The sequence below is a fragment of the Macrobrachium nipponense genome, chromosome 8, assembly GCF_015104395.2.
Source record: "Macrobrachium nipponense isolate FS-2020 chromosome 8, ASM1510439v2, whole genome shotgun sequence".
Lineage (NCBI taxonomy): Eukaryota > Metazoa > Arthropoda > Malacostraca > Decapoda > Palaemonidae > Macrobrachium > Macrobrachium nipponense.
The window spans coordinates 33,881,171-33,908,001 of NC_087203.1; the positions used below are offsets into that span (position 1 = coordinate 33,881,171).

Sequence of the window (26,831 nt, forward strand, 5' to 3'; positions counted from 1 at the left end):
AATAAATAGTAATCAACTGTTCTTGTAGCCCTCAAGATTTGGCAAAATCACTCCAGGTTGTACATAAAACTTCAAGAATGTAGTGTCACCAGAGGATTACAATAGTTTTTACCTTCAAGAACCAGCATTTTATGAAAATAACTCCAGGTTGTACATAAAACTACAGGAAACAACATGTAGTGTAACCAAAGGATTACAAGTAAGGTTTTTATAACTTTTTATTAGTTTAAGACATTTTTGCAACGTCGTTCCGGCTTACGACTATTTTCGGGTTACGACGCGTCTTAAGAACAGAACCCCCGTCGTAACCCGGGGACTGCCTGTATATGAGTTTGTGTGTGTGGGCTTTCAATGTGCTGAATTCATATCAGTTTCTTTTCTTTCTACGAAGAGTAAAAATAATAAACTGCCGTTTTTAGACATACTCATAAAAAGAAAAGAAACAGGATATGAATTCAGCACATATACAAAGCCCCTACACACAAACTCATTATTCATTTCTTCTCTTTTCACAGTCATGATATAAAAATAGGGGTTATAACAGGTTTATTTCTTAAGGTAATGAGAACGTGACCCTTGTAAGATAGAGCAAGAAATAAATTACATCGATAAAAACTTTGATGCATTAGCATACCCGGAATAGTTCAGAAAAAGGGCACTCAACAAAGCTAGGAAGATTTTTTACAGAGCAAATGTTGAGTACATAGAATAAAGAAAACAAGAAAATAGTTGCCCTCCCTTTTATGCCTACAATGAAACAAATCACTTCTAAAATGAAATGATGTAAATATAAATTTGTGTACACCTTTGATAATACCGTAAAAACCAAAGTATGTTAAAATAAATTGGAAGAAGTCAGTAATACAGATGATGATTGCAGCAGTTGTGGAGACAAATATGTGGTTGAATAAGGACTAGAATCGAAGTACATAGAAGGGCAGTACGTACAGCATAACTCTCAGGGAGTGCTATAGCTAGGCATTCTTGGGAAAATGACCATAGGATGGACTTTAAAAACAGGTTTATATACAAAAGCAATAAAATGAGTCACAGGAGGGTAGTAGAAGGAACACTCGCCAGAATAATGTAATAGAAGGACACAAAGGTTTTACTTCAGAAGATCCCATAAGCCGAGCTTTAATATTAAAAGCAGCTAAGATTGACCCTGCTGACCTGGAGATTAGGTTTTCTGCCCAACAGACTTTTGGTGACCACTCACTTACTACAAGGGTTAACCCCATTGACCAACAGCTCAGGATATCAGAGCGACAAGAGGGGATTAGCAACTCTCAAGGAAACCAGAACATCCATCATATAAATGATGGCTCAACAAGAAGTTCCAGAAGACTGCTGGGCCTTGACCCAGGCTGACAACCTACAAATCTCTTGAAAATGGGCCACAGATAGGGCCTGAAAGTACTTGAGTGTTGAGTAAAATTAAATGTAAATACTTGGCCTGAAAGTACTCGAGTGTTGAGTAAAATAAAATGTAAATACTTAAGTAAACACGTTATACACAGTGATTTTGTGGGTTTCATTTTCAATCTTATCAAGTTACACCTAAAATCTTGAGTTACTGGCTTTTCAAACCATACCAAGTAATCAGGATGCAAAACCCCCTTTGTTCTAGATTGACTATAATACTTTGAGTCAGCACATTAGTTTACACAAGTTCATATTGCTTCACGGAATCTTCCATTTAGTAAAATAAGTTACTCCAGCAAAAATTTAACCCATTTAAACAATAAAAAAAATATTGAGGTAATAAAAATGAGAATGTAAAAAAAAAAGGCCTGAATATTTATTAAGAATCTTTATTGACAGCCACTTAACAATACAGACCAGTTTTTCACTAAGGTTAGACTGAACCATCTGCTCCATAAAATCTTTCCATTTATATATATATAAAAGTCCTCCATGATAATAAAAAACACATGGAAGATTTAAGGACTTGGAAATGGCCAGTTGCTTTTTTTTTTTTTTTTCATTTTCTTACAATTATTTTACAAAACTATCCCTCTGTTTTTATTTAAAAGTTTAATCAACTTAACTTTTAAAAAATTCATGTTTATCTTCCTTAGAATTTACAGCATACAACAAATCCCATGCTCACAATTGACCATTAAAACAAGACACTATGAAAACAACAAGGGAATCTCTTAAAAATACAATCATCAAAAAAGGTATCAGTTTACAGGACCAACGATCCATTGTGCATCTGGCAACGGGAAAATGTGATAGTAATCCCAGTTGACAACTTATCGAAGTACAATATGAACCAAATATTAAGACATTATAAGTGGCTAAACTAAATTATTTTCTACTTTCAAGATATTGCAAACATTTTTAAATGTCTGTAATAATTGAAAAAATTTAACAATTTGAATGTAGTACAGCACAACATATTTAATCTTGAGAGGTTTGCTTAAGCTCTACTAGTGTTAAAACGCACTTAAAGAATCCATTTGAGCCACATATGCACCAATATAAAAACATGCAAACCACAGACTATTGTTTTTATCCAAAGTTCCAATGAAAATGTATGTCGGAGTACTACCTAAGAGCTACTAACTAAAAATTTACGTACGGTGTATAAAAGCATTAATATTTAATTTATTTAGTTAATAACCAATAAATTTATGCATTGATAAAGCAAAAATATAAAACTTTAAAGAGGAAAACAAATATATACTTCCAATGAAAATAAAAAGGGAGCAAACAGAAAAATGTAGAGGAAGTTTACAATAAAAAAAGGCCTCGCATATATACACTGTGATGCAATAATTTATCATCAAATATAAAACTAACCAATGCTGTTGTCAGAACACTAGACTGAATGTGTCTATATCCTGGAAGTGATGTTAATAATGTCTTAGCACTTTTAAATCATAAAATAACCAAGTTCAGTTTACCATTGTTTTTTATGCTCATCCATACTGACTCCACCAGGACCTAATGAGATCAACATTAGCAGACCACCTATTACAGAGAGTGTCTGAAAAAAAGAAAAAAAGGATGGTATTAACTCAATTATTAGACTGAAGTGATAAATTATTTTTTATTACCCTTTCATAATGGCATTCTTCTGTTTGGTAATGTTAATTTTTACAAAATCAAGATAAAAGTTCCTAAAATGAGCATGGACTGAACACTCGAAAAATTTTAACGACATTCTTGCTTAAAAGTATTTTAGAATCCTAAAAACCTTAAGTGGAGAATGCCAATTCCTTCGCGGGTTCAAGTAATACAGATTTAGCGGTACCTTCAAATATTTAGTTACACAATGAAGTTACCATACTAAAAACTTGTCTTCTGCAGAACTGCCAACAAACAGTTATTATTAATCCGTTCCTTTTGATCTCAATTCATGATTTCCCTTACAAGGCTTTGACCTGACTTTGCACCAATTTTCAGCTCTTATCAAGAACAAATCATTTGGTTTATCCCTATGAAAAACTTGCAGTGAACCTGTGGTCTAGTTAAACTAGTATATGTATAACATACAAAGCCAGCACGATGAGTAAATTTTTGCTTGATCAGGTTAAATTCATATATACCTGTAATCAAGAAAGGACCATTCTTCCTTTTCCTTCAAACCAGGTTGCAGAAAACTAAAACAAATAGGAAAAGAAGACAGATGTAACCAAAGACTACAATTAAGACTACAAAGAATTAGTACATCATAGGAAGAACACAATACCTGTACTAATATTCCTAAATCATTAATTTACACACATTCAAAAAATAAAATACAGAAAACTACCCTAATCAGTGCATTCACGGGAGAAGGAAAAAGTCAGTGAAGCAAAGCATTAAAAGGTGATTTTACACAATCAACTAAACTGCATGCTACTACTACCATCTACATGTAGAATTAGATCAAACATATGACTGAGTAACTACATTTGACAACCAAGTACTATAATATTTTTAATAAGCAGAGTGATTCAACATAAATGAAATAGATATCTCAACCACATACATTAACATAACTCAAAACTCAATTCAAGAGCCATTTAATTAGCAACCATCCTATATTAAAAAGATGTTACATATTTCTCAGTTTTGGTACACTTGGCATTAATATTAATACCAATTTCCTATACCCTCCCAGTATTCTTTATCTAGGCTTAAGTAATTTAGGAAATTGTATGATTATTGAGCTGAAAATATCTAATGTTTATCTACATATTCTTTCTGGTATTGCCACCAGCGGGATTTAGCTGGGGTACACTAGCCACATATCAAATATTAATTTCCTATATCTTTCCATTACTCATACAGCAAGGCTAAAATAATTCAGGCAATCATATGATTGAGCTGCAAATACCTCACGGTTATCTACTGATACTAATCTCTGCCCACTACATTCAGGTGAACTTGATTGCATCTATTACCTATGAAAATTATCCCTCAATTTGTTCTGACACTGCCAATATTTTTTTATTTCCCTTAATCCAATAACTTACAATGAACATTAAGAAACGGATTTTTACTGCAGATTTACAAATTCAGAAAAATATTGGGATTAGTGGCTTTTTTCAAGAGGAAGAAAAAAAAAAATTCTATTTATATATTATATATGATCTTTGCCACAATCAACCAGAAGTTCTAAACTACATAACCCTTACAGTGCATGGTATGCACTCAAAATTGTTAAATTGTGGTGCAAATATATCGAAATAATCTAATGACAACAAAGTATGAGATTACATACTGATTAATAATGGATTAAAAAGGGTGGCAGCACTGTACTATACTAAAAACATAATGAAATTCAGAACACTGACCTGGAAGAAGTCATACTTGAGGAAATCTCTCATTGGTTTGTATGCTGGGATGGACCACCAAGCATTAACATAAACATTGAACACATTCAGCCATAAGACCAGTAAAAATGCACTCAACTTGGTCTTGTAACCAACAGCAACTAGAGCCATCAGTAATCCACCTATTACTATCTGGAAGAGCTGAAATAACAGAATAAACAGTCAGAATTTTATTTTTAAGGTTTCTTGAATTAACACACTACCCACAAAGCTACTTAAAAGTTATCCTTATTACACATACTGACACAACTGCAAGACATTAGTGGTAGAAAATGTGAACAGAAAATGATAATAGATGACTTTAAGCAGCTTTAATGATCAAATGAAAACACTTTTGCATGTCTTCTTAGTATCATAAATGACACTTAGAAGACATGTAACAAACTTAAATACCAAAACAATGTTGCCACTTCTGTTAACCCTGCTTCTACAATAAATTACTACGCTGAGAGAGGGCTACTCAGTGGTGCATTTATGAAGAGGGGGTGGGTTGGGGGGGAAGTTGCAAGATGAAATTTTTACTTCTGATATATCTTTCATCTAACTGGAGATCTGCATCAGGGGTCCTCTGTGACAAGAAGGTCCCTCTGAAATTGAAGGGAAAGTTTCATAGGACAGGGGGTCAGACCAGCAATGTTATATGGAACAGAAACAGCAAGTATGAGGAAAACAGAGGAGATATAGCAGAAATGAGAATGTTGAGATGGATGTCGGGAGTAACAAGGGAAGATAGGATTAGAAACGACAATGTAAGAGGATTGACAAAGGTAGTTGAAATATAGAAGAAAATGCAGGAGGGAAGGCTTTGATGGTATGGACATCTGTTACGAAGAGAGGAACATCATGTTGGAAGACATACGATAGAAATGGAAGTTCGGGGTAGAAGGAAAGACCAAGAAAGAGATGGAGTGATTGTGTGAGGGAAGATATGGTATTAAAAGGTATTAATGTGAACGATGCACAGGACAGAAATCGATGGAGACGACTCATTCACAACGGCGACCCTATATGATGATTTATCTTTCATCTAATAAGGCCATTTGCTCAAATATAATTTCTCACTTTCCTTTTACTGCCTTCATTTAGCATTTGTCATTTGTTCATACGCGAACAAACCCTCGGTCTTAACAATAGGATAGACTCATACTTGGAGGGAGGTACAAGACATCTTAAACCAGCTGGGGGCCTACCCACCAGTCCAACTTCCAGAAGAAATGACTTCTGGAGAGGGACTGAAGCCCATTGAGAAGCTAGATAAATTGATATCTAACCACTCAGACCCTGAGTGACGTAAAATGATATATGGGAGAATCATTGTATAGGGAACAAAAGAGAAACTGACTGTCCAATAGCAAACCAATACACCAGGGTTTGTACTATTCCCAACTCCACGTTGCCAAGGAGTGGAGCATATGCAACCGAATAGAGGGTTTGATAATTGTATATTAAGTGACCACACTATCAGTATGACTACCTTACTCACCTGTATGACCAGTCCAGCAAATGATGTGTCTATTCCTTAACCCGCCCCAAGGAAGAAGGAAAGGTACAAGAGAAAGAAGGAGACCAGCCAACTTACTCATTCTCTCATCCACAAAATCATCTTAGGGATACAAAAGTGCCCCGTTAAGGGCGACTAGGAATTACACCACCTGTTGGGCAACATCCTTAAGATAGAAAGAGGTGAATGTGGACTGGCATAACCAAGTACCAGCGCTCAGCACTATGTACAGCCAAGTTCTTTTTGAAAGCCAGAGGGGGACCAATACCCCTAACGTCATGCGTTCTAGCCGGCACAGACGTGGTGGTGGAATCATCAAGAGTCAAGTATGCCTGTCTGGTGGCTTCCCATATCCAAAAAGAGATAGTTTTCTTAGACACCTCTTTCTTCGTACAGCCTGTGCTAACAAAAAGTCTGCAGCAGCCTGGACTAAGGTGCTGAGTCCTTTTAAGATAGCAACGCAGGGCCCGGACAGGGCACCACAAAAGCTCTTGAGCATCACCAACCACAATCATTCAGTGATGGAATGGAAAACAAAATGAACGTGTCATCATGCACAGAGGGACTTTGGGTCTTGGCCACGAATTCTGGGACAAATTCGAAGCACACCGACCCCCAACCCCTGGTGTGCTTCACATTATAGCTTAGACCGTGGAGCTCTCCTACCCTCTTCAAAGATGCCAAGGCCAGAAGGAAAACTGTCTTGAGCGTAAAGTTCCTGTCAGATGAGCGATGCAAGGACACTCAAGGAGACCTCGAATGCTCAAACCCCTTAACTAGCAGGGAAAGTTACCAGGGAGAGGAGATGTCGATACCTCTAAGGAATAACACCAAACTCAGGGCTGCTCTGTAGCCTCTAATGGCAGATATGAACAAAAGTTTCTTGTCTCTGAGGAAGGTTAAAAAGTCTGCTATTCGCTGAATAGAGATTGCGAGTGGAGAAAAACCCTGTTTACGACACCAGTCACAGTAGATCGCCCATTTGCCTTGGTGAACTGCGGAGGTAGACTTTCTGAGACTGCTGGACATATGCCCAGCTATTCTCTGAGAAAAGCCTCTCGCTTGCAGGAGATACTTGATAGCCTCAAACTGTGAAGAGACAGGGATTCTACTGACTGGTGGAACCTTTCCGCATGCGGCTGACACAATAGAGATTGCGAGTGGAGAAAAACCCTGTTTACGACACCAGTCACAGTAGATCGCCCATTTGCCTTGGTGAACTGCGGAGGTAGACTTTCTGAGACTGCTGGACATATGCCCAGCTATTCTCTGAGAAAAGCCTCTCGCTCGCAGGAGATACTTTATAGCCTCAAACTGTGAAGAGACAGGGATTCTACTGACTGGTGGAACCTTTCCGCATGCGGCTGACACAGGAGATGTTGCCAAGGGGGAATTTCCCTCTGAACCTCTGACAGCAGATCTGGGAACCATTCTGCCTGAGGCCACAGAGGGGCTACCAAAGTCATCCTAAGACCCTGTGAACTCATTAGCCTGTTCAGAACTTGACGGATCAAACAAAACGGAGGGAAGGCATACACCTCCAGGTTGTCCCAAGGATAATGGAATGCATCCTCTGCTAACACTAAAGGATCTGTGACCACAGAACAGAATATCTCCAGCTTCATGTTGAAGCGAGTTGCAAAAAGGTCCAGCATGGGTCTCCCCCAAACCTGAAGAGCTTGTCTGCAACCACCTGATGAAGGGACCATGCTGTGCCTAGGATCTGATACCGACGACCGAGTTTGTTTGTGACCACATTCCATTTGCCTGGGAAAAACCTGGCTGAGAGCTCTACCGAATTGCTGACCGCCCACTGGTGAACCTCGACGGTCGAGGCGTGAAGTTGACGAGAAACCAGGCCTCCCTACTTGTTCACATAGGCTACCACCATGGTGTTGTCCAACATGAGAAAGACAGAATGACCTTCTACCTTCTCCCGAAACTCCTTCAGACCCAGGAAGGCTGCCTTCTACTTCCAAGACATTGATATGTTGCCGTTTTTCCTCCAAACTCCAAACGCCTGAAGTGATGAGGCCGCCTAAATGAGCTCACCAACTCGTGAGGAAGGCGTCTGAGAACAGGTGGTGGTCTGGTGGAAGAGAATGCAGAGGGACACCCTTCGAAAGATTCCAGTCGTCCAACCACCAACGAAGGTCTTCTCTCACTTCCAGAGACAGAGGAACCCTTACCGGGCGAGTCCCCGCTGGAGACCAGAATTCTCCCAGTCTCCATTGCAGAGACCAAAGATGAAGATGCCCATGAGGGACCAGCTTCTCCAGGGAAGACAACACTCCCATAAGAACCTGCCACTGATGAGCTGACTGATGTGGTTTCGACAGGAAGTCATGCGCCACCACTTGCAACTTCACCAATCTCTGATCCAACAGGAAAACTTTCGCCACTGTCACATCGATGACCATGCCCAGGTAGAGAATCCTTTGAGTGGGTACGAGGTTTGACTTTTCCTGGTTGACTACGATGCCCAGTTCCAGACAGAAACAAAGTAGACAATCCCTGTCCTGTAGCAATTTTCCCTGGAAACTGCCAAGACTAACCAATCGTCGAGGTACCTCAGCAAATGGATCCCGAGCATGGGCCCAACTTGACACGAGAGAGAAGACCCTTGTGAACACTTGAGGGGCTGTTGTCTGCCCGAAGCACAGGACCTTGAACTAGAAGACCTTGTCCCCAAGAGAGAAGCGAAGTAACTTCCTGGACGTCGGATGAATAGGGGTCTCCATCTTGAACCGTGTCTTCCTGATGAAGTGATTCAAGGTGGATAAGTCTATCACAGGTCTCCATCCTCCCGACGCCTAGGGCACCAAGATGATGTGACTGTAAAACCCTGGAGACGGACGCACCACTTTATCACATCCTTGTCCAGAATCTTCTACACTTCCTCCCAAAGAGCCAAGAACTTAAGAGAATCTGGAGGATATGTCTTCCTGAGCTGCGGCTTGTCTGACAGAGGAGGAGAGAAGTCAAATGGCAGCAGGTACCCAACCCGATGGACATCTACCACCCACTTCTCTGGCCCATAACTCTGCCACTTGGACCAATGGCCCACCAGGCACCCTCCCCACCCGTGGCACAGGAGAGGGAGAGGGGCCTAACCTACCGACGGCCCCCTTTACCTTTGCCCCTTGGGCCCCTTCTTGGCTTAAAGGAACGAGAGCGAAAGGGACGTTGGTCCTCTGACCTAGGCTGAGCCGAACGGGAAGGCCCTGCCGAAATCGAACTCCTCGATAGCCTACCAGGCGCTGATCTTCTTGACAGCTGCTGGATAGGGGGAGGAGGAGGAGCCAGACATCTCCGAGGACAAGACTCCAACTTAGACACGGCCTGGTCTATCACATTTTCGAGCTCGATCCGAGGAAACAAAAATTGGGACTCCCGTTTCTCAATGACAGCAAGGATCTCTCCATTCTTGATAAAGCTGCGTCTCTTCTAATCAGAAGGAGGTTAGCCCATAAATTAACAGAGGTGAGCCATATATGAAACTGCCTTGCCTCCGGACTGCAACAGACTGGCAAGCGTGGATGCACTCAACAACCCTTCTGGGGACCTGTCAGAAGCTATCTTGGCAATGACCACAGACCAGAAGTCCAGCCAAGAAACCATCTGCAACATGGAGGCTGCCGAAGATTCCAACACCGAGGCATCTTGTGGAGACAAGGACGGAGCCACCGACCTCACCTGCACATAAATCAATCCCGGCTTCAGGCAAATGACATCTGGGTTAAGATGGTGCGACATAAAAAATGCAGAGTTCGTAGCATAGTACTTCCTATGTCTCTCGAGAGGCGGGGGTAGTAGTTTGGCAGAGCCTTTAGAGTGAAGCGAACCATCCCGGTCTGAAACAGAGGCATTAACCTTATGCAAGACCGACTGGACGTGCCCCGACAAGGGAAGTTGAAGAGATGATTTGGGATCCTGCGTAGCTCCTACCAAGGCTTCCAAGCAAGGAGGAGTGTAAGACAACCGAGCCTGAGTCCTACTTTCCAAATTGTTGAATCCACGAATGAGATCGACAACTTCCGAAAAGGAAGACAAAAACTCTTGCGTGTCTCCCTCATCCTGCTCCGGCAACGGAGACCGACGACAAGAAGAATGTGTAAGCTCCTTTAAGGCACCTTCCTCATTAAAATTAATGGAAGCAGATGTCACTGGCGGAGGAATACATGACGACTGATCCCGTGACGTTATCAACGAGGCTGACGCCACGGCAGCTCGAAGAAGCGGCAACAGTCACTGGTGAAGCAATACAAGATGGCTGACCTTGGCTACCCAAGACGATGAGGCCGGGAGGAGGGGGGAGGGCCTGGCCAGCCTGAGGAGGGGGGTAGCAAGCCTCCATAAAGTGTGCTAGCAACCCCTCCAAGGATGGGGGACCCCCTAGCCCGAGCATCTTCCAAATTACCGCCATCTCTGGAATAAATGAGAATGATGAACGAGCCTCCCCCTTCCCAGGAATCAAATTAACTCCCGAAGAAGGGGGGACATTACAAAAATCAGCCTGGGGGCCTCCCGATACTTCCAGTGACAAATCAATGGAAGAAACGGCAGGAAACACAGGCACAACGCTACTATGGGGGGTGAATACTGCAGGAGACGAAGGATCGGGAAGAGTTGAAACCCTCCGATGCTCTCTCTTGCTATAAAACGACTTCCACTGCTCTTTAGGTTATACCCGGCATTCCGTACAAGGATTTGTTATAGTACAAAAATAGAACAGCACCTGTTACACGTGATGTGGGGATTTGTCACCACTGAAGCCAAAAAACGAGAACACAGAAAACCTGGCGTCCCAGTTCAATTCCAGGGCACACACGTTAACGAGGCTGAGAAGCAGCAGAAGCAGCCATAATATCAGCCACACTCACACACACACACACACACTAAAAAAACGAAACGGGCAATGAACCAGGTAAAGGCCGAGAGAGGTCAACCACAACTCTCACCCAGGCGGTTAAAGAAAAGACCGACACAGTGGCGTAGGTGCGTGGTCCTTGACCACTCTTCACCCGATCTACGCATACGTTGCCAGATATCACAAGATTCCTTGCTTTCATCTGCTTTTCCACCGGATCCAGCTGGGTGCTAGAAATTATCCTATTGTTAAGACCGAAGGTTTGTTCACGTATGAACAATTAAAAAATTCAATCCGGTCTCCATCACCTCAAAAAAAAATCTGACTACATCAGTGTCACTACTTCTCAAATGTACATCTCCAAGTCATCCTCTTAGTCTGGTAGTTAAGGCACATGTTGCCAAGCAGAGGTGGTTAGAAAAATGGTTCTTCCATACACCAGCAATTACAGGTGGATAGAGAAGAGAACAGAGATGAGAATGCTGACGCGGATTATGGGAATATAGCTGCTTGAGAGATTGGAAAATGATGAAATAAGAAGTAGGGCAGGCTTAGTAAAAATTACATAGGTGATAAGAGAGTCATGACTGAGATGGTATGGGCTGGTATGGGCATGTGTTGAGGATGGATGTCGAGGAGAGAGTGAAGAGGGCTTGGGAGGAACCTGTTAGAGGAAGATGATCAAGAAGGAGACAGAATTAGATGGCGAGATAAAGTAAAGGAAGATATGGAGAGAAGACATTTGGTGGAGGATGATGCCAAAAAGGTATTGGAGAAGGAGCATCAGGCAACCGAACCCTAATGTAGGGATAACGGTGAGAAAGAACAGAGCAGAGGAAGTTCTACCATCACCTCCAATCACATCTCTCCTAGTTGGAGCTTCTCTTCAGGAGTCTAAGATGGACCTGAACCCATCAGCACAAAGTTATGACCGAGTTTGTGATAGCTATCTCTTTGCATTCTCAGCACAAGTTCTACCCTGTTGTTTTGGCCACTAACTTTTGGCTTCGTGTCAGTCCATATGACATCACATAAAATTTGGAGAAGTGAAGCCTGGCCACGACCACACTGGCAGTATACCTGGATATGCATAACATCACCACAGATCTGGTCTACCCCTTGGGGGACAGACAGTTATCTTTAGGAAATTATCCAGGAGTTTGTCAACCTAAACCTAAGACAAAGTCTTGAGAGGTGTTGCGAAGTCATCTGATACCTAAGTAGCTGGTTCCTCAAAATCTGTGATGAAAATGGCCTCAATGCCACAGTCTGCATGGATCCAAAACACTGAAGATATTCTTTATAATCTCTGATGATGCCAAGATCAACTGAATCTCCTGAAGTGTCTCCCATTGGTGCTGCTGAAGCCCAAACTTTTGATGCTCTTGCATCCTTTGAATGATGATTGGGGTACCCATTAGTTGCAATCTCAGGTCAAAGAATATGGTCCAGGGAGGACAAACAAGAGACAAAGCCTGTTTTTTTGGGGTTGTTGCATTGAGGTCACAGTCAGCACCCATCACCGCAACAGTATAGCAGTAAACAAGAGAAATAAGGGACGGGTCAATGCCTCTTTGCATGCTGGCATTATTAATCTCACACAAAAATGCACAAGGTCACTATCATGCCAACATGTATTCATTATGGGAGTCTAATATCTAGGTGGATACTCAAACCAGGCCTCAGCATTTCCTTCCCCCAGGAGTGGTCCCTTCACTTATGAATCATTCAGGTACTTTGAAAAGTTGGGAATACACTTTTGCCGAGTCTGTTTGCCAAGCTGCCAACACACAACACAAGGTGAAGAAAAATGTGCTACCAAATAATCCAAGGATTTAACTGCATGCATGAACACCACATATACAATCCAGACTTCTTTATCTTACAAACTCTGCTAAAACAGTAACAGTACCACTTTCCTGGCAGAAAGCACTACATTTTAGCCTTCCTTTCTCAGTTTGGATGGTCTTACTACTACTATCAGCACATGAATTAGAAGCTAATGTCATACTTGTGTAAAGAACACGAAATAAAATGAATGTTGGAGGAAAAGTGTGAAAGGATATTATTTTTTAAAAAACATACAACAGTGTGTACAAGTTAAGAGGTTAGTCAAGGGAGGAGAGTGAATCAAGGAACTCTGGTGAAGACGGAAAACATGTCACTTTAGATGAAAAGAAAGCTACAGAAATACTTTGCTAACTATCATTACCCAAGAAAGACAAGCATTCATGAATTAATGCTATAAAAAATAAACATACATTAGGGTCCACATGCAACAAACAAAAGCTCCAGCATAAGCACTATGAGCAGTTTTAACTAAGAGTAATTTCAAAGAATTCATCCTTTACTCAAATCCTACACAAACAGGACAATTAGTACAAAACTTTTGTACTCTCAAAACCCTCTCAATTTGGGGAATACTTAAGTCTTTTCCTGGTATTCTATTACTTTCGGAGTGTCAATAATACAACTTGATAATAATTACTTCAAGAAAACTACATTAATAAATGTTAACAAACTCTACAAGCCACATACCCATATTCCTTTTATATGATCAAAATCTTTAAACTAATTACAAATACACCTAAATGAGGGATCATACACAAGTACATAATACATTACTGCACAGGTTCACAAAAGACCAGGTGGCCCTTTAAACAAAGTCATTGACTCCATGATTATTCCTTATGCATGGCAGTATTTTTAACACTCACAAATCCGGTGAAATTAACTGGTAAGTAGATACGTGTTTATTTTCTTCTGCACTGGTAAACAGCCAATCCACTTTTTATGAAAACTTCCTTATACATACACCTGATACTTATGTGAAATGAGAAAATAAAACTAACAAATTTCAAGTACTCTAAGCAGACCACCCATTCAAGACAAATCCTTCAGTACAGAACAAACAAATCTAAAACCCTTACCTGCATCAATGAAAATTCGAATCTGACAAGTGTGAGGAACATGAATACAAGGAGAATTCTTCCACCCAACATCAAATATGTCTTGGGTTTATTCTCTCCCAAGGATGGCACTCCTGCAAATATGGACCGGGCTTCTTTTTTGCTTTCTGCCAAGACAAGCGCTAATCCTCCAATTAAAGCTAGATTTCGGAACAGGAACTGCATATCCCAAAGTATCTGGTAGGCAACAGTCTGGAAAAGGAGGTTTACTTTACCTGTATTTCATAGATTTTTTTATTTTTTTTTTTTATTTTACTCAAGCTGTAGAATATTTGTAATTGGCTATCAAAGATGAAAGTAAGTTTTCTGAATAATCAATGCATCATTTATAATGGAAGAACTTATGTGAAAAATTACTTGTTCATGACAGCAAGTATGGTAAGAATATGGTTTTCCAAGTTTTGACACATCAATGATAACGAAAAAAGCAGGAACAGCAAAACAAATTTCATTGTATTAATATAAGCTTTATGAAATGTATATATACTATGACTGTCTGCAAAATTATTACTGAGTGGAATGCACACATGACAGAATTTTCATCAACTACAGTATAGAATGAGAAAGTTTTGGTGGAATTTTCATCAGTCACAGTATAGAATGAAAAAGTTATGGTAAGTGATTATACTACTTGATTTTGAAAAATGGTTATGCTGCTTTCATTACAAACAAATGTAATCCTACAGTTATATATATGCAACATATTAAGGTGCTGGTTAAAATACAGACAAACCACGCAGATGACAAAAGCATACTTGACATGCCCCAAACATACTTGTGGAACAGGATTAAAAACTAATACCTGTACAAAGTTAAAAAATCAATATATCTTAAAAAAGATTTCTTCATTTTACATACCTTTATCTTCATGTACAATGAAAAGTCTATTGTAATACAGCAACATTGTACTATTTTTCATATGTAATATCTATAATTACACTGAAACTAAAGTGATCAAAACTCTGGAGGTTGTGAAACATTTATCACTTCATAAATAAATTTAATTCAGACACCTCAATCTAGGTATAAACATAAGCTCTCTCAAAATCTTTAAGATCCTGAATTACATTTGCTGTCTTGAAAGGTAATACTCTATTTCCATATGTAATAAGAATAAACTTTTCTCTATAACCATTTTTAGGACAAAGAAGTACTGTTACCTGAAGTACCACGATGAAAAGTAGTATTCCACATGCCACTTCTACTTTTTTCCTAAATAATACCATAAAAACTCCACCTAATTGTCCGACGAGGTTGATTAAGACAAAAAGTGTGGCCAAGAAGTATCCGCAACCCCATGATATGTCCATATATTCTCGTTGTTCACGCCATTGCCACCACATACGCAAGCCATCTTCAAGGAAGGTGCTCACCAAACAAAGACGTGCTATGTGAGGTAAGTAATTTTTACTATACCTTAAAAACTGAAAAGAAAACAAATACATGATTAGCAGTCTTAAACAAATATGTATTATTACAATGTACCTAACAATCCTATGCACAAAAACTCCCATGCAGCACTGTACAACTTGCAATTTGAATACGAATGCAAATGTTAGAACAAATAGGTTTGTCATTATTGTAAATATTGGAAAACATTGATAATGTTTACTTTCACATTTCTGTCATGTGTGCTACAAATAATATTGCAAAATACATTAGGTTGACCATACCCAGTAAATTCAATTTCTGTACGTACCCTTCAAGTAACTGTCATGAAAGATTCAAGGACAACAGAAGGGAAGCAGCTGCTCTTGCTATCAAATATCCCATGTTTACTTAAATTGGAATATCAAAGATTATCAGTGCCCCAAACTCTACCATCCTCTCATGGAAGTTTATGAAATAGTAAAATTTCACTCTTTCTGAGAAGGAATAATCCCCAAACTCTACCATCCTCTCATGGAAGTTTATGAAATAGTAAAATTCCACTCTTCCTGAAAAGGAATAATCCCCAAACTCTACCATCCTCTCATGGAAGTTTATGAAATAGTAAAATTCCACTCTTCCTGAAAAGGAATAATCCCCAAACTCTACCATCCTCTCATGGAAGTTTATGAAATAGTAAAATTTCACTCTTCCTGAAAAGGAATAATCCCCAAACTCTACCATCCTCTCATGGAAGTTTATGAAATAGTAAAATTCCACTCTTCCTGAAAAGGAATAATCCCCAAACTCTACCATCCTCTCATGGAAGTTTATGACATATGTAGTAAAATTTGTACTCTCTAAAAAAGGACCATACCAACAGGGAGGGTTACCAACTAACTTCACCTGAACTCACCCCAGTATGTTAGTTTTGAAAAGCAATGTTCTCAAGGTACTCTTCTCAATTTATTTTGAGTAGAAATTTTATCAAATTACAGTACATATTTGGGAAATTCATATCAACCTATTACCTATGCCCCAAGATGTTTAATACAACCACTGCATTTAACATAAGAAAATTTTTCTAGGTGGTGGACAGAACCAAATATGTGCATGGAAGGAGTCTGAAAATACTACACTACCTAGTTTACCTATAATGAGTATGAAGATGATGTAACATTGATTTGTCACTTGTCATAAGCAACCAACACAAAGTCCTTTATCCTTATAACTGGAAATTTCTTTGACTCATCAAAGTCCTGGCAATTTAAGAAAATAATGCTGTACAGGTACCTTAGAAGGATTATATTATAGGCCTGGATAAGCCTGTAAACAAAAAACGTTAGGTGTGCTACGTAACTCACAACCATATCAATTACTCTCAAGTCAATTATTCAAGATCTGAGGGGGATATTCCTTTCAGAACTTCTTTATTCCCTTCCCCTCCTTGTAAAGATTAGGTTTACAAACTCCCAGATAATGAGGTGAAACAAGGGTCAACAGGTTATGTTAGTTCTTGAGGCCATTTACCCCAAGAATCACAAACACAATACTGACTTGCCCTGCTAAAGAGAAAGAAAGGTATTCATTGGCAGTATTCCCAGTTTTCTTGTCGAAAACTTCATATTTTCGACAGTAAGCCTAATACCTGTATTACTTTTTGAATACTGATAAGTAAAGGGCTGCAGTAACAGTACCCAGGTAACTTACTACAGGTTATGCAGACTAAATGATTTAGTTTCAACGGACATCAGAACACCAAAAGTCACCAATGCTGAAAAATTACAGAAGACCTTTTCAAGAAAAATATTAATTTTTTTTCCTGAATAATTTCAATCATTCAATTTTAACAAGTTAACAATTTTTTTTTTCAGTTCCTCAATTACGTGTCTACTTACAGCAACCATAAACTTGCTGTTCAGTAACAAACATCTGAAAGAGTATCAGCACTGACTAAGGCTGATGTACACATTATGAAGCTATACACAGCAACAATATACTAAATAAAACTTAATAATACTATTCCATAATAAGTAAAGCATCATTTATAAAGAAATAATCTGCAGATCCTTTAAGTGCAGTACTACCTCAAAATCTTTTCATAAAGCTGTTGTAAGTGAAGAAAAAAATAAAAAATGTGAGTGATTATAGACTGGGCAATTTGTTTTTATGAATCTTTTGCCAAACATTTATATCACAAAACAATATAATATTAAAATCAGGCACAAGTATATAATATAAATACTCTTTTGCATAATGGCATACTCTTTGCTACCAAGTGACTAAGTTTTGGTTTTATTGCCAGACTCTGTTAGGGCTGGATGACTAACTGTGAAAGGTAATGAAACCACCTTAGTCAACACAAAATAGTATAATATTAGTAGGCTACCTGATGGTTCTCAGGGCAATGCGCCTAAAGGCCAGATTTTGATTCAAGGGAAGCAGGAGATTTATTCCATTCATAAAATAGCATTATGACTTGTTCCAAAATCATTACTGACAATTGGTCAGTGTACATATAAGTTCTTGCCTCAGGATTTTGGAGAAAGAAAAAAAATTGGCACACACCATTTGGAGATATTATTAGACTGTGTTTAACAGCTGATATTAAGCCTAAGTACTTAACATTATGTTATTCATTCCTTAAGCAGCATGAGCATAGTGTTAAGTTTCTTAACTCTCATCTTTCAAGCCCTACAATGATACCCTCAGTCAGAAAGCCCTATAAAGGACAATAGAGAGGACAATCAGTTAGAAAGCCCTATACAGGAAAACAGAAGACAAGCAGCGAAGGTTTGTAATCATTAGTGCATAAGATTTATATATCATATGGTGTGCTAAGTTGGGTTGGACAGGGGACCCAAGCTAGGTTAGGTGAGGGGGGTTAAGATGAAGTCCCATGCTGCTGTATACAGTATAATTTATTGATGACTAGGTCAGGGCAACTGCATTACTCTGTTATATGGTTTCTGAGCAATAAATACTTGTAATATTACTAGGACTTTACGGACATCGTGTACATCTGGCTGCCAAAAGCACCGGTGAACAGATGACAGATTAATGAATTGTTCATGACAAAAATTTTGAATTTTGTTATAGCCGTTTTCACTGATACAAGTCTATATTGCTATTTTGACTTTCTTTAAAATTTTTAATAATTGTACGGCTGAAATAAATGTAACCTTTAATGCTTGCGAGCTAGGAAAGGCAAATCATCGTTGCCAACTGTTTCCATGAATTCTACCTGTCATAATAATGCAATAATGACAAGATACACTAAATTCACTTATTTCCAATGTTTTGTGTAAGTCTTATTCTAAGTTTTGAAGGTAAACACACAGCAATTGGCAACAGCGATAAATAAATAGGAAAGCGCAAACAACACATCGTAGCTAATGTTCACAGCAAAACCGCTGAAATTTGTATCAGGTTTCTGGTTACTTTTACAAAAACGAATATTTTCAAATGAATTACCATGAATACGTAATAAACTTATGCAATTCATAACCCTATTCTGGTAGTTAACTAATTATTTAAATATCTAGCACTCATCTTCTTCCCAAAAAATCACCAGGTTTCCCCGGTCCCAAGCGTGAGCACCATCGTTGCTTAAGATTGTTGTGAAGAAAATGTACCAATGTCTATGGATATATAAGTGGTGTGCAGATTTAGCACAGGGAATGGGAAGTTTGTTTCCGCAAGTGACTCCGCAAAAATCGAGATGACGTCATTCTTCTATACTTAAGGTGTTTCAAGTAAAAATTTTGAAAGCGTCATGGAGGTAAGTTAGCACTGCACATGGCTACACTTTCGTTAACCTCTGTTTAATGGAAAATTATGGCCTTAATTTGTATATAACTTGGGAGAAAACACTTAGGGTAAAACACCACTGTGCAAGCATTGATTGGAGGGGAAGAAAAAAAAATAAAATAAAAAATTCCCCTCTATTTAATTGGTGAAACAACAATACAATTAAATACTTAAGCAAATAATTCAAAAGGTTGAAGTTTCGTCAACAAAATGAGATATGAAACTGCCATATGAAGTAAAATAAGCTTGTGAAGTCTTCATAAAATATGTGTTAAAGGCAGTTTTTAAATCCAATAAACAGTTCCACGTTGGCCGAGTGCATTTTGCACTCGGCTACCAACCCGGTGGTCCGAAGTTCGATTCTCGGCTCGGCCAATGCGGAACCAGAGGAATTTATTTCTGGTGATAGAAATGAATTTCTCGATACAATGTGGTTCGGATCCCACAATAAGCTCTAGGTCCCGTTGCTGGGCAACTCATTGGTTCCTAGTCACGAAAAATATCTAATCCTTTGGGCCAGCCCTAGGAGAGCTGTTAATCAGCTCAGTGGTCTGGTAAAACCAAGATATACTTAACTTTAAATCCAATATGGCTTCTAATAGTTGTGTGCAATTCGGTTCTACAATTGGGACCACGTCCTTCCCAGTGCTCAATTGAACAATATTTGAGTATATATGTAACGTTTACTGATATTACTCAAGATTGTAGTAGTAACCAGCACAATAAAACTTTTTGTTGCCTATACTAGTGAAAGTATGAGAAATCTTATTCCCAAGGTAATGTTTAGAACTGAAATGCATTATTATCTTGTAATCGGTGGTTTTATCCTTACTGCCATCACAACTGAAACTCCACAGTACTTATTTGATTATAATTATACACATTACGTTCTTAATTCACTCCAAATTCCAACTGAAATACGTGAGTTAGTTAGCAAAGCCACTGCGGGAATACTTTTTCAGCATTGTTGTACATCTGGCAGCCAGAATCCACGAGCAGATGTCAGTTTTGTAACTTTAGTTAAATTGTTTATGACAAGAAATTTGTACTTTTTTGCTAGCATTTTCATTTATGCAAGTCTGTTACTATTTTTACTTTTTATTTTTTTTTATTTTCAATAATTGTATGGCTGAAATAATTTGTTTTTTATTTTCAATAATTGTGCGGCTGAAACAAATGTAACCTTTAATGTTTGCCTGCTAGGAATGGCAAATCATTGTTGTCAATTTAGTGGAACTTGACACATACGCCGATGCCTTTACAAAATGTTTCCATGAATTCTAGCTGTCATAGTAATGCAATAATGATAAAACTGCTCTATTATTTATGGCTACCCTTTCATTAACTTCTGTTTAATCAGAAATTAGGGTAAAAACTGCTGTGAGGGCACTAGCACTGACAAATGAGCCACTTTTTCACTTTATATTTAACTGGCAAAACAACAATGCAATTCAATATTTAAGCATACCATTCAAAAGATTGAAGTTTCATCAACAAAATGAAATAGGTATGTGAAACTGCCATACGAACTAAAGCAAGCATGTGAGGTTTTCATAAAATATGTTTTCAAGGCAGATTTTTCATCCAATATGGCATAGTATTGTCTCATGCACAATCCAGGCATACACTGGTGGATAAGTCCTTCCCAGTGCTCATTTGAACAATATTATGTGTATAGTACATGTAATATTTATTGAAATTACTCAAGATTGCAGTTGTCATCATTGCATTTTGTTGCCTATATGTATTAGTGAAAGTATGAGATGTATTATTCCCAGGGTCATGGCTTGAACTGAAATGCACTTTTACCTTGTAATCAGTGGTTTTATCCTTACTGCCATCACAAATGAAACTTCACAGTGCTTATTTGATTGTAATTATACTCATTTTGTATAATTACGATGTTTGCGGAGTTACTTGTGACAACAAACTTCCCATTTCCTGTGCTAAATCTGCACACCACTCGTACCCATAGATGCTGGGGCACTTTCGTCACAACAATCGTAAACCCGACCTTTAACCAGTACTTATCTAAGGGAACTACGGCATTCTCTGCGGCATTTTGCGCTCTAATTGTTTATTAGTGTTGTCAATTGGTATGAGTTTACCCTCCAAACTGGGTATAAGAGTTACACAAAACCGGGGAAATAAGTGAAATTAGCATATCTATTTGTAGTATATATATATTACAGCAATTTTATCATTACTGCTTTACTATGACAACTAGAATTCATGGACACAGTTTGTAAATGCATCCGCGTATGTGTGAAGCTCCACTAGATTGGCAACGATGTCTTTTTTCCGTCGTCTGCTCGTACTTCAGAAATATCTGTAATTTTGAATAGTATGCTTGGAGTTGTAATTGTATTCTTGTTTCACCATTTACTATAAATATAGAGTGAATAAGACCTGAAAACTGTGATAAGGGTTGGTAGTCGCTGGTTTTTCCCCCTAATTACTTAAATTTGAGTCAGAATAGAGTTACTTTTTCAATAACGAATATATTCAAATTAATCATCATAAATATGTAAAATATTGATGTTTTACTATTTATTTAAAAAATTATCGAAGTGCACTCTTCGTCGTCGTCTTCTACAAAACAGTTGTTTACTCGGTGAGGGAAAGTTTTCCGATTGTTGTGATGAAAGTACCCCAGTGTCTGTGGGTACAAGTGGTGTGCGGATTTATACAGGAAATGGTTAGTTTATTGACACAAGCGACTCCGTAAACATCGAGATGGCGTCAATCTTCTAAATACTTCGAGTTTTAAGTAAAACTGTCGAACGCATTTTGGTGAGATTTGCACTACGTTTGAGACCGTTTTCACTACCCTCTGTTTAAATCTTAAAATTTGGCCTTTAATTTCTAACTTTGGAGAAAATACTTACTTCGAAAGGAGAGTAGAGGTCTTTAGCTCCGTTTCTCACCAACAAGAAGTCGCGACTAATGTCCATCTACGATGTCAGAACGCGTTATAATGTACTTTTTTTGGGATTGTCCAGGCTGATCGTAACATGGTCCACTCTGTACCCTACGGTTTTTTACCCTAGTAGTAAACAGCTGCAGATGTCCAGTTCCCTTGCTCTAAACTACTTTGTAGAGTCCTTAACTACCCTAAGGTAAACATGTACATTCCACCTACATAAAAACTTCAAACACTACGAACGTAAAGCTACCAAACACTTAAACAACCTAAGTTTTACACAAAGACAAGGACCTGGGTCAACCAACTGCCCTACTAGGTAATACCCAGGTCCAAAGAGCAGTTGTGTACCAGAACTGATTACATTCCCGGTGACTTCTCAAAATAAATATGCTTCACATGCACAAATACAGGGCGAGAAAACATGAACTTTTAAACAGTGACATAAACGTACAATATTTGAAAACCCACGAAAGTTAGGATCGAGGTCAACCTGTTTTTGAAGGAGAAAAAGACATCTGTCAAATACACCAACCGGTATATAGCGATTAATCCTTGACGTTGTGGCATTTTCACTATTTCTTGATTAGGTTTGTTCGGTTTAAATATTCACCAACACACTTACTTGATCAGCGAAGTCTTCCGCCCGGCTTAGGAGTTCGTTTTGAGACGACATATTTTACAGAATTTGTTGTTGGTGTGTTTATGATCCTCAAGGGATGATGGTGTTGTCGTACTTCACAGTCGTTGAGCAACTATGATAAGTCACCCTTCACGCAGTTGATTTGTAGTGTCTAAAATATTTCTTTTGTAAAGAGATGTTATAAAATGTTAAAGAAATAAATAAAATTATACTTTTCTGTCACATATTATTCCAGTATTTGTTAATTAAAATTTACACCTTTTAGACTCTTCCAACTCAGCTGACATCGAACTTGGCCAGATATTTGGAATTCTATTACATTTTTAGTAATGTAGCAAAGAAATTTGTTTTTATTTAATTATTAGCATCTATAATTTAGGATCAACCTTCGCCCATGCATAGTATAAATTTAGTCTTGAAGGTGAAAGGGTGTAGACTTTCGTCTGCCACGTTAACTTACCCTCGAGCGAAAATGTGGCGGGCCATTTAAAAACAACGTCAGCTCGATACGTCAGTAATGTTACTCTCATAAGTGGTGATATTAAAATGTGGGAGTGCGTTTGTCACCGATTAATTTTAAAAGCATCCTTGGCTATAGCTTTTCTGTTTCTTAAAACACATAACTGTGCAGAAATCAAAAGGCTATTATCACCTTTCTTCTTATTTTTTCGTGTTTTTTCCTGGCTGCACTTTCAGATTTTTCACTAGTTACTTCGTTTTCTCTGTCATCAGTACAAACAAAAGACATCACGTGGATTTAATCAACAAGTGAGATTAATTTTCCAGTCTAAAAGGTAAAATAACAAGTAAATTTGTTTTCTATATGGAGCAACAACATCTGCTGTTTATAGATTTTCGTTGATAAGCGAAATGTCAGTGGAACATCATTAAAATTGCACGTGAGACACTCATGACATACTTAGGTCTCATTTAGGAATTTACTTTAATTTTGATAGACTACTCAACGTTTTTGGGATAACCTAATAGCAAATATATATATATATATATATATATATATATATATATATATATATATATATGAATAACTTGATCACGAAGTATATAAAACGTGATGCTATGTATAAATAAAGGTTTTTTTGTTTTTTTTTCCTTCGTGGCAAAAAACCTTTATACACACACACACACACACACACACACACACACACACACACACACACACACACACACACATATATATATAGATATATATATATATATATATACTTATATATATATATATATATATATATACAGAGAGAGAGAGAATCACATTACATAGAGAAGGGTAAAAGACTATACGTCATGTGCAAATCACAAGGATCAGTGACCTAACGAATACCCATGATTCTTCTTTGTCGAAAATGAAGGACGAAGCGGAGATGCAACACACAAGTGAGAACCATACATACACAGACGGGTGATGGCCGTATAGCGCGTGAATATGTGACAAGAAAAGAACAACTAATTTTCCAAAACCAAGACTGCTCATGTGACTCATACTATTTCCCCAATGGAAAACGATCAAGTAAACTGTTTTCGAGGAGGAGAGACGAGGCAAGAGATACAGAAGGAGGAGATAGGGACAGACTGCATGGTATCGCAGAAATAGGACGAGATACGAAAAGCGTATAGTGCATGAGAGAGAGCGGGAAAACGCAGTTCCATTGTGAGTGACAGGTTGATGAATGGATATGTGGGTCTTTTTATATTTATTTCCTTAGTGAATACCATTCTTTGATATAGACTCAGCGTTATAGTAACTAAAAACCGTTGATGCCTATATATGCTTACATCGCTTCCATGGGCGCTCGCACTGAAATCCTGGACACACACACACACACACACACACAACACACACACACACATATATATATATATATATATATATATATATATATATATATATATACATACATATATATATACATATATATATATATATATATATATATATATATATATATATATATATTACACTTATTACATTTAACTAGATCACCTTGTTTTCCTTCCATTTTACAATATATTCTTTCGGCTTAAGTAAATTAAAGGTATCATTATGTATTGTATAATATTTGTATACAGTATATAACTTTGTAGTTCCTTCCAGAAATATTTGAATTCACCTGAAAAGTTATATATGGAACTATTGAAAAAAGCGAATGTAACACACACACACACACACACACACACACACACACACACACACACACACACACACATATATATATATATATATATATATATATATATATATATATATATATATATATATATAATTTGCCCCCTCTTGGAAAATATGCTGCGGGCGCCCATGTCCGCTTCTCTCTGTCAAAAGGCTTACCATAATTCTAGACACAGCTGCGGGAACACCGTTCGGCATTGAAAGCTCTTTACATATCCATATCCTATACAGAGTACAGCAGCTGCTATTAACATTGTGGCCCTGGAAGCTGGAAATAGGCCTATGTCAATATCATTTGAGTTGAATAATTGTTGATTCGACAAATTTCCTGAACACCTAATGAAGTGTGATTAAAGATAAATTATAATGATAATTAATCTAGCCACATTGGTGGTAAAGCTCAATATAATAATAATATATAATTATGTAAAAAAAACTAAAATCTTAGTACCGGTGTCATTTACAGACGCGCCAACAACCAAACTGTCAAATTGCCTTTATAGAGAACAACGGATCCACTGTTGATTTTATTGTTTTAATACTATTCATGAAACAAATTTATGCCATTTGTACAATAGCTAATTCTATATACGCTTATATAATTAATAAGATATCTTTAATGACATCTTAGTCACTGTTTATGATACTGAACCAGTGTTAATAAGGCAGTTCGCTTTTGATAGGTTACATTTGCGATGGTGTAAATATCAAAATATGGTGACATAATTTCGACTAGGTTTTGCAGGGTAGTGATATAAAAAGGTAAATCATTACGTAGTTTGTCATGTGGGACATCAATGTGCATTCACTCTCAGACTTCTGTTAATTTGTAGCATATGTCTTGTATTTCAAACTTGAAATTGCTGAAACATCATCTTCTATGGAATGGAATAGACTATGGATGTATGTAATGTTATGTGTGTTTGTATAATATATATATATATATATATATATATATATATATATATATATATATATATATATATACATACATACATATATATATGCATACAGTATTAGGTGTGTGTGTATAAATGAAGTTTATATGGAAAACACGTACTACACATAGAGAGCGAACAGAAGTAGTACTAAGCATTCGGCAACTTGATTGGCGGAGTGGTGTGTTGTGGAAGTGAAAGTAAACCAGTTACCAGTCTTTCACCGCGATGAGTGGTAGTATACAGCCTGTTTAGGCGAATCTAGGGAACCAACTCGTTCGCAGATATTACCACTAGTAGCTTCTAAGAATAAATATAAATGGTTGCTTGATATATGTGCGTCGTGTGTATGCATGCATAAATATGTAAACGGAGTGTAGGTTTCACACGAATGTTTGTATTGAGTAATCGATGAATATGTCAAATGGAGGATGTCATTAACGGTTTAGATTAGTAACAGGTGGTCAGATCTTGTTGGTGTTATTATAGAGCGCTGGTTATGTAAATGATTGGAAGATGAAGGAATTAAAATGTTTATAGCGTGGCACTTATTAGCATAAAGTTGGCATGAACACTATTACAGTATATATATTATATATATATACTATGTCTATAATATCGATCTATCTATCTATCTATCTATCTATCTATCTATCTATATATATATATATATATATATATATATATATATATATATATATATATATATATATAGTAAGTTATACCCGTACCGAGACTTACTCAGTCTAAGGCTGCTTTTACACCAAGCGAATCGATCGAATCAATTCATGAAGA

The 26,831-nt window shown here is 37.8% G+C and overlaps 1 protein-coding gene across 1 annotated transcript; it reads right to left on the minus strand.

Annotated features, from left to right (window-relative positions):
- Nucleotides 1-2,607: 2,607 nt before the first annotated feature.
- Nucleotides 2,608-23,053, minus strand: LOC135222663 (surfeit locus protein 4 homolog). The gene is made up of 5 exons (XM_064260809.1): nucleotides 22,896-23,053; nucleotides 15,330-15,593; nucleotides 14,131-14,361; nucleotides 4,791-4,970; nucleotides 2,608-2,995 (listed from the first exon to the last, which is right to left on the minus strand). Exons 1-5 carry the CDS (start codon nucleotides 22,944-22,946, stop codon nucleotides 2,909-2,911), a joined length of 813 nt encoding a protein of 270 aa, XP_064116879.1. The 5' UTR covers nucleotides 22,947-23,053; the 3' UTR covers nucleotides 2,608-2,908.
- Between the last annotated feature and the right edge of the window lie 3,778 nt (nucleotides 23,054-26,831).